Raw genomic sequence first — 13,884 nt, 5'->3', positions numbered from 1 at the left:
CCCCACCCCAACACACACATATATATACACACTCCCTCGGTGTGATGAGTCAGAGCAGACGGCTCTCTGTATCGCATTCTGTAGTGTCTTTTCAGAAAGCAGCAGCCGCGCTACCCTACGAGCACAAAACGCTACATGAGAAATTTCTGCAGTGCAATGGCTCATTACAGATGAATACCAATGCTTCACCAATTTCACAATTTCAACGACAATACACTGCAAAAGCCATAAGCACTTCTTGTGCTACATCCATTTCCATACTGATAGGACCATTTTTCACTTTCTTAGGCATAAAATTAGGCATCCTACAATTGCAAAAGCAGTTTTCAAATGCAATTTAAAAGGGACAATATAATTTTGTACAGACCAGATTCATCTCTTGCTGAATTCCAAGTTCTGATTGGTCAGAAGGTGGTGAATTTTGTATAACAAGCAGCTCTGTATTAGCTGGATGGTTTTTAATTCTGTTCTTATTGAGCTATACTATCAACATACAGGAACTTACATTGTGGATGCTTCCAGGTTAAAAAAAAAAGATTTCTGACACAGTGTAAGTTCTGAGACGTTTGTTCAAGCATTATGGAAGGCATTTCCAGTGTGAGCACGTCTTCGCAGCACATGATTCAGACTAGTGCTTACAGTCGCCAAGAGGTATAGAATTGTTTAAATCACTAAGTTGCTCCTACTGTACATACAGAATGTAACATGAATTAAACAGTGGATTTTTGAAAGCTTCAGTTGGACGAAATCTTGTATTAGCAGCAAGGCAAACTGTGATAGACAGTAAACTCCAAGCTGGATAACTCTGAGGTCAGTTAACAAACTGAGCTCAAGTCTGACTGTCTGAAATAAGAGCCTGCATTGTCACTATTTTTAATTTGAAAGGCAGTTCATCGTTGGCAGGCTTTGGCAGATTGGATGTTTTCAGCTGAAGGTCTTTCACGAAACCGTGCCCCGTAACAATGACATGAGGAGAGGAGGAGGAGGAATTCCCTCACTTCTGCCAAACAGTTTTGTGAGTATCAGAGCTCACTTTCTGCTATAAACAGGCATAGCCTCTTGCTCTCCAAGATATCTTTGTGTCCCTGCCTGTCATTCTGCCCTCATGAGACACTCAGTCCTCTCTCAATTCTCTATCCTAAGTCCGATATCACTCTCTATTCAGCTCTCATTCTTTGCTCTAACACAAGTAGGTAAGGCTGAAACGGTTTGTATGCTTCCTCTTGCTAGCTGATCTAACCTTTGAACCCTATCGAGATTATAAATCAGCTTCAATAAGACGAGGAAAAGGAATCATCAGTCCTGGCTCGGATTTTCTGACAGGAATTCTAGGCACCAGTGGTGAAGGGTGGAGGTGACAAGCAAACGAAATCCAGGAGAGGATGAAGGGTGAGATCACAGGGTTTCACCTTTATACCCATACATGACTAATTAGAGATCAGGATAGCCTGCTACATATCTGAGGATTTTATGACCCGCTGATATTTCAGAGCTGTTTAAAGCACAGGTTGCCATGCGAGCTCTGCTTATCTGGCTTATCTGAGTAAGCTCTCCTGTAAGGTCTGTATCTGCTGTAGGGTTTTTTCAGCGTCACGATGTCACACGGTATGACAAGACTGGGCACTAACTTATAAACTTTTTGAAAACACAAAATTGAAATTACTTTCTATAACTACCATCTATTCGCACAGCTTTTCTTTACACAATCAATTTTTTTTCCCCAACATATGGCAACCCTCCCTATCTGGACACCTGTTAAATCTGTTTCTCCATGCAGAGGACATGAGTGCACTGTAAACCCTTTGACTAAGATCTGCTATTCTTTTAAACCTTACATTTCTGCATCTTTTCCAACCCCAAGCATGTTTGTCAGTTTATAATAACATACAAAAATGGATGTTAAGTGCACAAAAGAACAAGACACTGCTGACCAGAACTAAACAACATTTATTTTTAACGCAAAATTACAGTATACAGTGTTTCTTGTCTGATTTCTCAAAATTACGTATAACCATATGATTAAAACTAAATGATTAACGTGTAGATCAAACTGAACAACGTTAGTCTTGACCTCCTTATCACACAGTGTAAATTTACTGCAGATGACATGCAGATGCATGTCAATTTTCTGCCCTTAAAAAAATATAAATATTGATCAAAACAGTAGACGGTAGCAGAGTAGATATCTTTGTGAACATGCAACATCATCAGGGACACGTCTTATACTGTACACCCACTGTTCAACCTCTTACCTTCAGGAGGAGACACAAGAACCAGCAGGCTCAGGGCCAGCTTCTTCCCCACATCCATTACCCTGCTTACCTCTACACTACACCATTACTGATGTTTTACTGTCTGTCATCATACTGCAGCTCGAAACTATACTGTACACTCTGCAAAATGTCTATGTATTTAGATTCATAGTAAATATTCGAGATATATATCTATTAATTATGGATAATCCGGGCACTGTGTACATAATGTATGTAATGTATGTCTAATATTTGCATATATTGTACTTTTTTATACTGTTAGCTGCACATAATCACTGCCCACAGCCTTGTTATTCATTACTAACTACTTGTATGTATATGTATACATAATAAATACACACACACACACACACACACAAAACATCAGGGGTGCCAATAATTGTGGGACACATGATTTCAAGTTTTTTTTTCTAAATGTGTGATTTTTTATTTACCACCAAAGTAATGTACTTAAATGGAAGGGTAGATTTTTCTCTTTTTTTGCATTTGGGTTCTATGTTGTATAAAAAGAAAAGGAGAATTTTTAGAAGTCCACGACCACATCTTAAACGGGGTGCCAATAATTGTGGAGGGCACTGTATATATATATTGGGTGTTTTCTTTAGTATTTTTTGCAAGACACCTTCTTGTGTTTTTGCATGTTCGATTAATACAGTGATACCGCTGAACCGTAATAGCTTAGACTACCTAATGGTGTTAAAATGTACAGAACTTTAACACCCCTAGTCTGCTGTATATCAGGTTTCTCTCTCATTACCCATTCTTATCATGTCTAGTTTGAAATATATACCTAACACTTTCCCATGGCCATAAACGTTCCCTCAATGTGTATAATAAGAAGGAAAAATAAATGGACAGAAATAATGAGGGCTCTGTAATACACACATGACATACAGTAAGAGCAAAACTTCAGGTTCCAGACCCCAGTTCTGAGTCACCTGCTATTATTAAAGTTCTGCATGACAGGGAGCTGAAGCATCTGTCATTAATCACTCCTTCTAAGTGGGGGTCTCTTAAACGATCAGGTAAGTGTGGCAAATCAGACTGTGTGGGCAGAGAGGTTTTTATTGCCGAGTGTTTTTACGTCTGAGATGGAAAGGTTTCGGCGAGATCCATTAGAAGCATGAGAGCTGTAGGATGAAGAAGGGCAATTACCTGTGCCTTTATTCCGATCCACAAAGCAGTACTTGAGCTCGTACTCACGTAGAATATCATGCACTTCCTGCAGAAATATAGATCAGAAAGATTGCAGTGTTAAAATAGATCTAACAACAGCAATTAAGATGTAAAACACAGCCCTTAATATGGGTTTATGATTTTATATAAACTACATAAGCAAAAGTTTGTGGACACCTGACCATCATACTATCATGTTTTTTGACTGTAGCATTACAGTTTCTCTTCCCTGGAACTAAGAAGCTGAGATATGTTTCAGTCTTCCAGACAGTGTCTTTGTGTGAGCTCCATGAAGACATGGTGTGTTAAATTTCATGTGGAAGAACTCGAGTGTCCCGCACAGACCTCTGACCTCAACCCACTGAACACCTTTGGGACAAAGTGGAACACCGACTGCACCCCAGATCTCTTCACTAACACCAGCCATGCTCCAACATTTAGTAGAAAGCCTTCCTTAAAGAGCAGAGTTTATTAGAACAGTAAAGAGAGACTAAATCTGGACTGTGATGACATGTTCAACATGCACGTATGATTGAGATGATCTGTGGTGCACAAACTTTGTGCTATAAAATGCATTTCCTAAAAACATCCACCCAAAAAAGTCAAGGCTATTTATTTAAAGACTTTATAACATACTAGCAACACTGACCTTCATAACAAGACATAATGTACTAACAAAATCCATTCATTCCATTCATCTTCTCCCGCTTATCCGAACTACCTCGGGTCACGTGGAGCCTGTGCCTATCTCAGGAGTCATCGGGCATCAAGGCAGGATACACCCTGGACGGAGTGCCAACCCATCACAGGACACACACACACACACTCTCATTCACTCATGCACTCACACACTAGGGACAATTTTCCAGAGATGCCAATCAACCTACCATGCATGTCTTTGGACCGGGGGAGGAAACCGGAGTACCCGGAGGAAACCCCCGAGGCACGGGGAGAACATGCAAACTCCACACACACAAGGTGGAGGCGGGAATCGAACCCCCGACCCTGGAGGTGTGAGGCGAATGTGCTAACCACTAAGCCACCGTGCCCCCCACTAAAAAAATCATGAACTAGAAATTTGTAAACACTGATAATGGAAAATAATTAAAATTGCATTTTTTTTTGCATCAAAATTTTTGCATTTTAGCAAAAACAAACAGATATTTCAATTGAATATATGAAAAAATGTGTATCAAATATTAATGCTACTAATAATACAAATAGGGGGGCACGGTGGCTTAGAGGTAGTACGTTTGCCTCACACCTCCAGGGTTGGGGGTTCGATTCCCGCCTCCGCCTTGTGTGTGTGGAGTTTGCATGTTCTCCCCGTGCCTCGGGGGTTTCCTCCGGGTACTCCGGTTTCCTCCCCAGGTCCAAAGACATGCATGGTAGGTTGATTGGCATCTCTGGAAAAAATTGTCCATAGTGTGTGATTGCGTGAGTGAATGAGAGTGTGTGTGTGTCCTGCGATGGGTTGGCACTCCGTCCAGGGTGTATCCTGCCTTGATGCCCGATGACTCCTGAGATAGGCACAGGCTCCCCGTGAACCGAGGTCGTTCGGATAAGTGGTAGAAGATGAATGAATGAATAATAATACAAATAATAAAACCTAAAATAATAATGACGATTGTTTGTGTTAATGCAGCTGGGCTTTTGCTTGCCTCCTTAAAATTTTATTTAATCATACTGGAAGAGCAATAAAACCACATCACTTATACAACTTGCACACTGCTAATATAACAGTGATACAAACCTAAAGCAGAGCAAAATAATTACATCAGCGAACTAACAACATTGTCGATTTCCTAGAACTGTGTTTTTAACAGCAAGTGAGATTGTAAATAATGTCCTTAAGTTATTTATAAAGTGTGTATTATCTGGTCAAAGATTCATTCTAGTTTTAACATGAAGTCTACTGTTACTCAAGTTCTAAACTGTTCACTGATGGAAACTTGAGTGCAAATCGTTTCCTATCGGTATTGCAGTCCGACGGCATCTTTGCGGTTTCTGAGTGCTATCATCCACAGTAATCTCATGTATCTTCAGGCTGTCTCTGTGGGGTCATCCTCTTCTGCAGCTGTGGCTCACGGATATCAAGATGGATCCAGAACAATATATGATATAAGGTTTCTACGTATCACATATCAATTCAATTCAAATTTTAATTCAAATGTATTTGTATAGAGCTTTTAACAACGGACATTGTCCTTAAGCATCTTTGCAGAACATAAGAAATATTGCAAAAAGTACAAAAAGGTTAACATTAGATTAGTATTAGACTTCTATTTAAATGTGTTCGTATTTATCCCCAATGAACAAGTCTGAGGTGACTGAGGTGACTGAGGTGACGAAAAACTCCCTTAGATGGAAGGAAGAAACCTTGAGAGGAACCAGACACAAAAGTGAACCTCATCCTCATATGGGTGATACTAAAGCTTGGGATTATAAAGTGTTATAAACACCGGAAAGTGTTGTTATGAGTATCATAGCAATCTTTCAACTATTGGACGTTTTTATTTATTAAAGAAGTACATGAAATGTTTTGATATGCCTTGTCACATGCCTTTCATTTTTTTCTACAAAGTTAGTATAAAAAAAAAAGAAATAATAAAAAATAAAAAAAAATCATCGCGTCACGTTACAGAGAAAACATAAACTCCTCCTTGAGAGACTTTGCTCATTTGGCAAAACATTACATAAAGTTACCTCTTTTACAAAGCACTGACACTGAAATTTTTATTTTAAATGCTATAAGTTCATCATGCACGCCCTTGTGCACGCTATTACCATAGCAACAATAATACCAAAACAAGCACATTAAACCTGTCATTTTCCCGTTTACCTAATGATTGTGGTTAATGTTGTTCTGTTCGTTTTGTTATAAAGCATCTCTGATAAAAGTCGGTATACAAAATGTTATGTTTAATTGTAAAAGTATAGTCAGCGTATCTAATTTCTAATGTTTACTCAAACATGTCCATACACAAAAATTGGTACCCTTCCATTAAAGAAAGAAAAACCCACAATGGTCAGTGAAATTACATGAAACTGACAAAAGTAATAATAAATTAAAATGTACTAAAAACTGACTAATGAAAATCACACATTGCTTTTGAATTGCGGATCAACAAAAGAATTTAAAAAATGAAACGAATGAAACTGAAGGACAAAAACGACGGTAGAATTAGAAATGATTGAAAATAATTGGACCATAGGGACATGTTAAACTAAAGTGTGTCCTGTAATTAGCATCAGAGGTGTCTTCAAACTTGTAATCAGTCAGTCTGTCTACTTAAAGGGTGAAAGGTTCTAAAGTTTAATATATAAAAGTGTGTGTTGGTTGTGTTACTGTTTACAGGAAACTGTCTGAGATGCAGTATAAATTAGGATTAGTATAAATGGCCATGTCAAAATGTCTTCATGTCCTGATTGGTTGGCTCCAGTGGTTGGTTCTGTTGGGGAAGTGTGATACACGTGTGATAATCGCTGAGGAACGTGTGTAAAGAGTGTTGGTGTACAATACGACACGACGATGTACTTATTTATGGTGTATAAAATGTACAGGAGGTAAATTTATTTGAATGAAGATTTAAAAAAGTGCATTTGAGTTGAGGTTTAGTATAAATTAGGAAGCCAAACAATGCTGGTCAAATTGACTTAAAGGCATGAAAGAGCTTTTGAAAACGGATTAAATATAAATTAAATAATGTTAGTGATGTTGACTGCTTTGAAAAAAAAAAAGAAGACCAAATCATTTGAAACACACTTTGACTTACGAATTGGCAGCTGATGCGACATCTTCAGTGAAGGTGTAAGTGCGTGTGTGTGTGTAAGTGTGTGTGTGTGTGTGTGAGAGAGAGAGAGAGAGAGAGAGAGAGAGAGAGAGAGAGAGAGAGAGAGAGAGAAAGGGATGAATGCACAAGGTTGGTGGCAAACATGTGGAAGGTCTTGACTTAACCGCCGTCAAGCTTTTAACACACAATTAAAACGTAAAGCAGTGAGACTTTCACTTTAATTACCAGGTTGTTCCAAGTGTTTGCTATTCAGAATGCTCTTCTCTACATTTGGCAGCCCCGACGCCCCAACACACACACACACACACACAAAGTCTCTATTAGTGCAGGGCTCAGATGCTCATACGTTAAAATGTCAGGGCTGTAGATATGTAAATTATGTAAATCAGTGTAAACCGAAGTCCATCAAACACAGAGTCCACTGTGTGCTACAGATCGTTATCTCACACACACACACACGTGCAATTCCATCCTACTACCATTTAAGGACAGACAGAAAACGCTGCTGTCACATCCACTGTGCGTTTTAGTATCAGAGGTAAAACAGAGATGTCTGTAGTTTCCAATAGACCGAGAGTGACTAGCGTAAATATCGGGCTCCTGGCTGAAATGCTGCATGCTTTATATCAGCTGTCAAGACAGTCACATCCCAATCAGACACATGGCACTAGGTGGAAATTTGCCTTCGGGTTCTGTCTGGATTTCCTGTTACTCTCTGTAGATTTTCCTGTGCAGATGAAAGATAAAAACTCTCTGTTTGATGCTCTGACGGTCTATTTCTCCACTTTCACCCCACTGGCCTCATATTACAGAACTGGCACCATCAACATGACCGGTGCAACTCTCTCCATCCGTTCATAAAAGATTTAAACGCATCCCGTTTGCTTTCCGTACATAGCTCTAATATACACACCCACTCACCATTTCTCTTCAGATTAAATGTACTACAATGCATCCAGACATCAAGAAAAACATGCACTCAGGCGATGGCTGAAAAGCACCGTTACAGACCAAAAGGGGAATCGGAGCCTTCACTGGGAATCTTTAAAGCTGTCAAACTTCATTGTATTCCTTTACAAACAAACTGTTCCCAGGTAACAACACAAAAAAACAGAAACAAAAATAATCCCTGTCTAAACCTTTGTGCTATAGTCCTAGGAAAATACAACCACCCTGGGAAAAGAAGGCGGCTTTATTTCAACCAAATCAAATATTTTCAAATCAAATTTTATTTGTCACATACACATACATACAGAGTACGACATGCAGTGAAATGTTTTTTTTTTTACGTCTGTCCGGATGTAAAAATCATTTCATTGCACGTCGTACTCTGTATGTATGTCAAATAGACATTACAACACAGTGAAATTCTTTCTTCACGTATCCAAACTTTGGAGGTTGGGGTCAGAGCGGAGGGTCAGCCATGACACAGTGAGGGTTCAGGGCCTTGCTCAAGGGCCCAACAGTGACAGCTTGGCAGTGCTGGGGTTTGAACCTTGATCCTCTGTTCAAAAACCCAGAGCCTTAACCACTTGAGCCACCCGCACTTTATTGTTGATGTTTCTGTTAACTAAAAACTCCCATTTAATAGATAAAAAAATATAAAATGTCTTATTATAGAGGAAGATTAAGGACTGTTGTTGAATAACATTTTATACTGCATTTGTCTGAATGTTGTAACTTGTAATCTCTGTCCTCTAACTAGGAAAAACAAAGAAAAGATCTCCATCAAATCAACATGGCAGCTCACAGAATGAACAGGTAAACAAAGCTCTTCTTTTTAAATTAGTTATATGCAGTGTTAACCAGTGTTGTGCTAGTTACTAAGAAATAGTAACTAGTTACAGTTACTAGTTACTTCATTCAAAAAGTAACTCAATTACTTTGTTGATTACTCACACCAAGTAACGTGTTACTGTTAAAAGTAACTTTTTAGTTACTTTTTTAAAGAAATAATGAGCATATTTCCACTGAGAAACTCGTCTTGCTCTCGCCTCGACTCGCCATTACTGCCACACATACTCGAATAAACGGAAACACGCCACAGTGCGGCGTCTTCGTGTTTACGGTGGTTGGCATCCACCAATCCTACAATGCGTCGCTGCTGTAAACAGGTTAGACTGTAGACTACACTTCAGCTAAAATGAATTCATTTATAAAAGTAACGGACAAACGCACCATATGGTAACGGTAACGGAGTTACTTTATTTAAAAAGTAACGCGTTACAGTATTAGTTACTGTCAAAAGTAACTGTGTTACAGTAACGCGTTAATGCCCAACACTGGTGCTAACTGCTTTAGACTGAGATTATCTAACATACAGACATTTACTGTTAAATCTACAGTGCTTTCAGAAAGTGTTCAGACCTCCTTCACTATTTTCAAATTCATTTTATTCTCATTAATCTGTACTCATTACCCCATAATGACAAAAACTGAGAAAACTGAATTCAAGAAATGTCTGCAAATGTATGAAAAAGTCAAAACTGAAATATCACATAAGTATTCAGACCCTTTGCAACAACATTTGAAATTTAGTTCAGATGCCTCCTATTTCTCTAGTGTGTGGAGATGGGACAAAGTTCCAGAAGGACAACCATCACTGCAGACCTCCACCAATCTGGGATTTGGCAGAGTGCAAAACACATGGAAGACCTCTTGGAGTTTGCAAAAAAAAAAAGGCACCTGAAGAACTCTCTTCAGATTGTGAGGAACAAGATTCTCTGGTGTGATTAAACCAATATTGAACTGTTTGGCCTCATTTCTAAACGTTATGTCTAGAGGAAACTAGGCACCACTCATTATCTGCCCAGTACTATACCAACAGTGAAGCATGGTGGTGTCAGCATCATGGGGGGGGTTTAAGCAGCAGGGACTGTAAGACTGGTCAGGGGTAAGGAAAAGCCGAATGGCCACCGACGGTCATCATCCAACCTGACCAAGCTTGAGAGGATTTGCTTGAGAAGAATGTCAGAATATCCCCCAATCCAGGTGTGCAAAAGGGCTTCAACTAAGTAAAGGGTCTGAATACTTATGTACATGTGAAATCAAATTCAAATTTTATTTGTCACATACACATACTGTACAGAGTACGACATGCAGTGAAATGCTTTTAAGTTTTCGCATATCCCAGGTTATTATAAGCCTGGGGTCAGAGCGCAGGGTCAGCCATAGTACGACGCCCCTGGAGCAGGTGAGGTTAAGGGCCTTGCTCAAGGACCCAACACTGATGTCTCAGCAGCTTGTGGGTTTGAACCCCCGACCTTCTGATCAGTAACTCGAAGCTTTAAACACAGAACCATCACGTCCTCACAAAACTAGAATTCTGTTATCATTTTGTCATTATGGTTGTAATGTTACGTCATTTGGCAGATGCCCTTCCCCAGAGCAACTTACATTTTATCTCCTTTTAGACGAGCCTTGCTCAAGGGCCCTGGCAGCTTGGTGGCCTTGTGATTTGATCTCGTAGCCTTCTGATTGGTATCTCACACCTTAACCACTAAGCTACTACACCCCACTATCCTTATTATGAAGCGTAGTTTAACAAGAATAAAATAAATTTGAACGATCATAGTGTCAGTCTGTAAGATAAACTGTGAAAGGGGTTTAATCATTTTTGAATGCATTGTATATCACACCTTTTAATGAGAGGGTAAATATACATCACTCATTACAGCTTGCTGCTAGAAGATGAACAATAACATCTTTGTTTTTCCCCCAATTTTGTGGCTCAAGGTAAAAATGCCATAACTCTGTTCTGACTCAGTTCCACTGCAAGTCGACTGCAGCCTTACAGCAAATCCTTCATGAATTCATCGCTCAAGGATACGTGTGCATGCAGCTTGTATAATTAATGCTTTCAGACATGGAACTGCTTCTGTAAAGGAAGGAATGTGCTGTAATGCTTTTTCAGTGCAGTCAGATATTCTCTAACTATACAGGGGCACAAAAGTGTAGATATACACAAACACTTCCTGCTGTACCGTTGGTCAGACTTTCTCTTGTGTCTGGCTCATTATAACACCTTTACTATAGAGCGTAAGTTTAAATAGAGTGCAGAGAGAAACTGAGGACAGTGAAGGCTCAGTGGTTTAATGGTTCAGGCCCCAGCACCAAGCTGCAACTTTTGAGCCCTTGGTGGTTAAAGCTCTGAGTTCCTGGGTTCTGAGTTCAGAAGGTCAGCGGTCCAAGCCTCAGCACCACCAAGCTGCAACTGAGCCTTTGAGTAAGGTCCTTTAATCCTCTCTGCTCCTGACTTCCCAAACATCGGGGATATGTGAAGAAAATGTATTTACTGCTGCATTGAAAAACTCTTCTTCTTCTTCAAATTTGTGTTAATCACCTGTTTTTTTTAGACATTAACTGATGGAACTCTACAGGGTTTCAGTTTTGCCCAAGTTCATGTCTGGTGCTGGAGATTCAGCAAAAAAAGTTTATTGTTATTATTATTATTGATTTTTTTTTTGGACAGTATGGAGCACTTTGTTTCTGTGAAAACCTGTATTCTAACCTGAGTTTTGTTTGAAAAAGAGGCGAATTAAAAAGCTGCTGCTGTTACAACAAAAACACTATAAACCCACTGGATTGTCTCTTTAACTCCAGACTCATAGTGCATCAATTTTATTCTTTCCCATTCTATCTGAGGTTCAGGTAAATGGAGCCCAGTGTTCAGTAATTCACTTCCCCAGAGCTCCCAGAGAGAAAGCAGTCGTCTCGCTTCACGTGTAATCAGAGCCTCAGAGACTCCAGCATCAGGAAAAAGCTGCTGCATCATCCCAGCACAGCTGCTTTACACACACTGTAATAGCCCTTAAATGGGCTGAGAGTCTGGCTGGGAGACACTGAGGTATGATGGGGATGGATTAAAATGTCAGGAGAATTCTGCTCAGCAATGCATGTGTGTGTTGGTACTGTAAGATTCATTTTCTATCACGCTGCAATAATTTCAACATCTGGAAGAAGCAAGGTGTACTTTGTGAGTTAAATACCCTCCTCCCCACACACACCTTGTACTCAGAGTGTATCTGAAGGAGGAAAACCGCAGAGACATTGGGCTTCATTTTTTAAAACCAATAAAGCACAAGATTCAGCATTGACGACAAACCTGTGTTCATACATGATGCTCTAAACACTAAACAATTCAGCTATCTTGCCTCTCTGTGATAATACTACTAGGGCTAGCAATACGATAGCATGTGATAATGATATTGTGATATATTTAGTTAAATGCGGAGTGGCTGGCTCCTTCATGTCCCAGAAAGCCCTTATGTATGTTTCTCTAGCTGCTGAGGCAACTGTGGTGAGAGTCCAAAAAGTCCCCCTAGATGGATGAGGAAGAAACCTTGAGAGGAACCAGACTCATAAGGAAACCTCATCCTCATTTAGTTGACACTGGAGGGTGTGATTATAAACATACAGCTCGGCAATTATGTATTGATTAGGAGGTTGTTGTCTGATAAAACACTAATCAATATGCTTTCTTTTTTTCTAACCTACACTAAATTACTACAAAATGCTTAAAACCTATTTAATTCAGAATTACGTCCAGTGTCACACTAACTTCAGTAACAGTAATATAGTAAAGTTTAAAAGATGCTCAAATATGTCATATTATTAAGTTGTACTTAGGACCATTTTTTTATCTACTTTTAAAAGGTTACATCCTGCAAATATGCCATTTAGTAATTTTATTCACTCATTTCGAAAGATGAAATACTACAAAAGTCAAGTTTGGTGCAGACGCAGACTTAACACATATAGCTGCACCTTTATTTATTTCAACAGCAGGTTTAAATTCAAAATGTATATTTTAGTGCAATTTTTACTACTGTCCTTGTTATAAAAAATAGATCAAATAATAAAGTCAGGAAAATAAAAAAAAGACGAAAAATAGCACAGTAGGATAAGATAATTCAAATAAATTCAATAAAAAGCTTCAATAAAGATATATACAGAAATATAAGGAAATAAAGTGAGTTACTTTTTTTTTCCAGTGCAGCTTAATCTTAATTTACTCTCAAAGAAGAACCCGTGTTAAAGTGTACTGTGTGAACATACATTTCATTTACAAGAGCAGGACTAAGCAAAGAGAGGTGAAGATGTCCTGCAGTGACTTCACTGCTCATCTGACAAAGATGTCTGGTGCCCTTCTGTCTATAGTTAGAGTAAATCTGATATTTCCCTAATGCAACATTAGCATCTCATACACCATTAGTTCTAAATGTCTGTCTCAGGAAGTGTTCTAGGACTAATGCTGAAGCACTAGAGGAAAAAGTTCCAAATAATACTATAAGGTGTTAATCCCAACTTTTATTGATTTGATTTGAACATACACAGACTTGATTATATATATTTCCGAATAAAAGGTGATGATGATGAGGATGCTGATACACAGGCAGTCAGAAAGCTACATTAGATAGACAATTATTTTTACGTTCAAATTGTTCACTGGGTCTCAACACGATGGGCCCAGTTTTTTAATTCCAGTAAGGTAGTGTGTAGCTGTTGATGTAACCAAACTAGTGAAACATTTTAATTTAGGAAACAGTCATTTGCTTCCTACTTGTATGCGTACGCTGAAGAACGCAACACCCCATACATTTGCATTTGGTGACAAACACAAAAGTCTATGAAAGGCAAAG

General features: G+C 39.0%; 1 protein-coding gene across 3 annotated transcripts in view; it reads right to left on the bottom strand.

The window, feature by feature from the left end:
- Window positions 1–13,884, bottom strand: part of raver2 (ribonucleoprotein, PTB-binding 2) — a 90,866-nt gene that overhangs the window by 72,483 nt on the left and 4,499 nt on the right. For all 3 annotated transcript variants that reach the window (XR_009648341.1, XM_060867600.1, XM_060867601.1), the window contains exon 2: window positions 3,429–3,495. Coding sequence is in view for 2 of the 3 variants with exons in the window: in XM_060867600.1 (XP_060723583.1) it covers window positions 3,429–3,495 (67 nt within the window). In the remaining variant the exon portion in view is untranslated. The remainder of the gene's footprint in view (window positions 1–3,428; window positions 3,496–13,884) is intronic.

Source organism: Tachysurus vachellii, chromosome 4, assembly GCF_030014155.1.
Source record: "Tachysurus vachellii isolate PV-2020 chromosome 4, HZAU_Pvac_v1, whole genome shotgun sequence".
In the NCBI taxonomy this organism is placed as follows: Eukaryota; Metazoa; Chordata; class Actinopteri; order Siluriformes; family Bagridae; genus Tachysurus; species Tachysurus vachellii.
The sequence above is the reverse complement of the archived record's forward strand: the minus strand, read 5'-3'. Positions and strand labels throughout refer to the sequence as shown.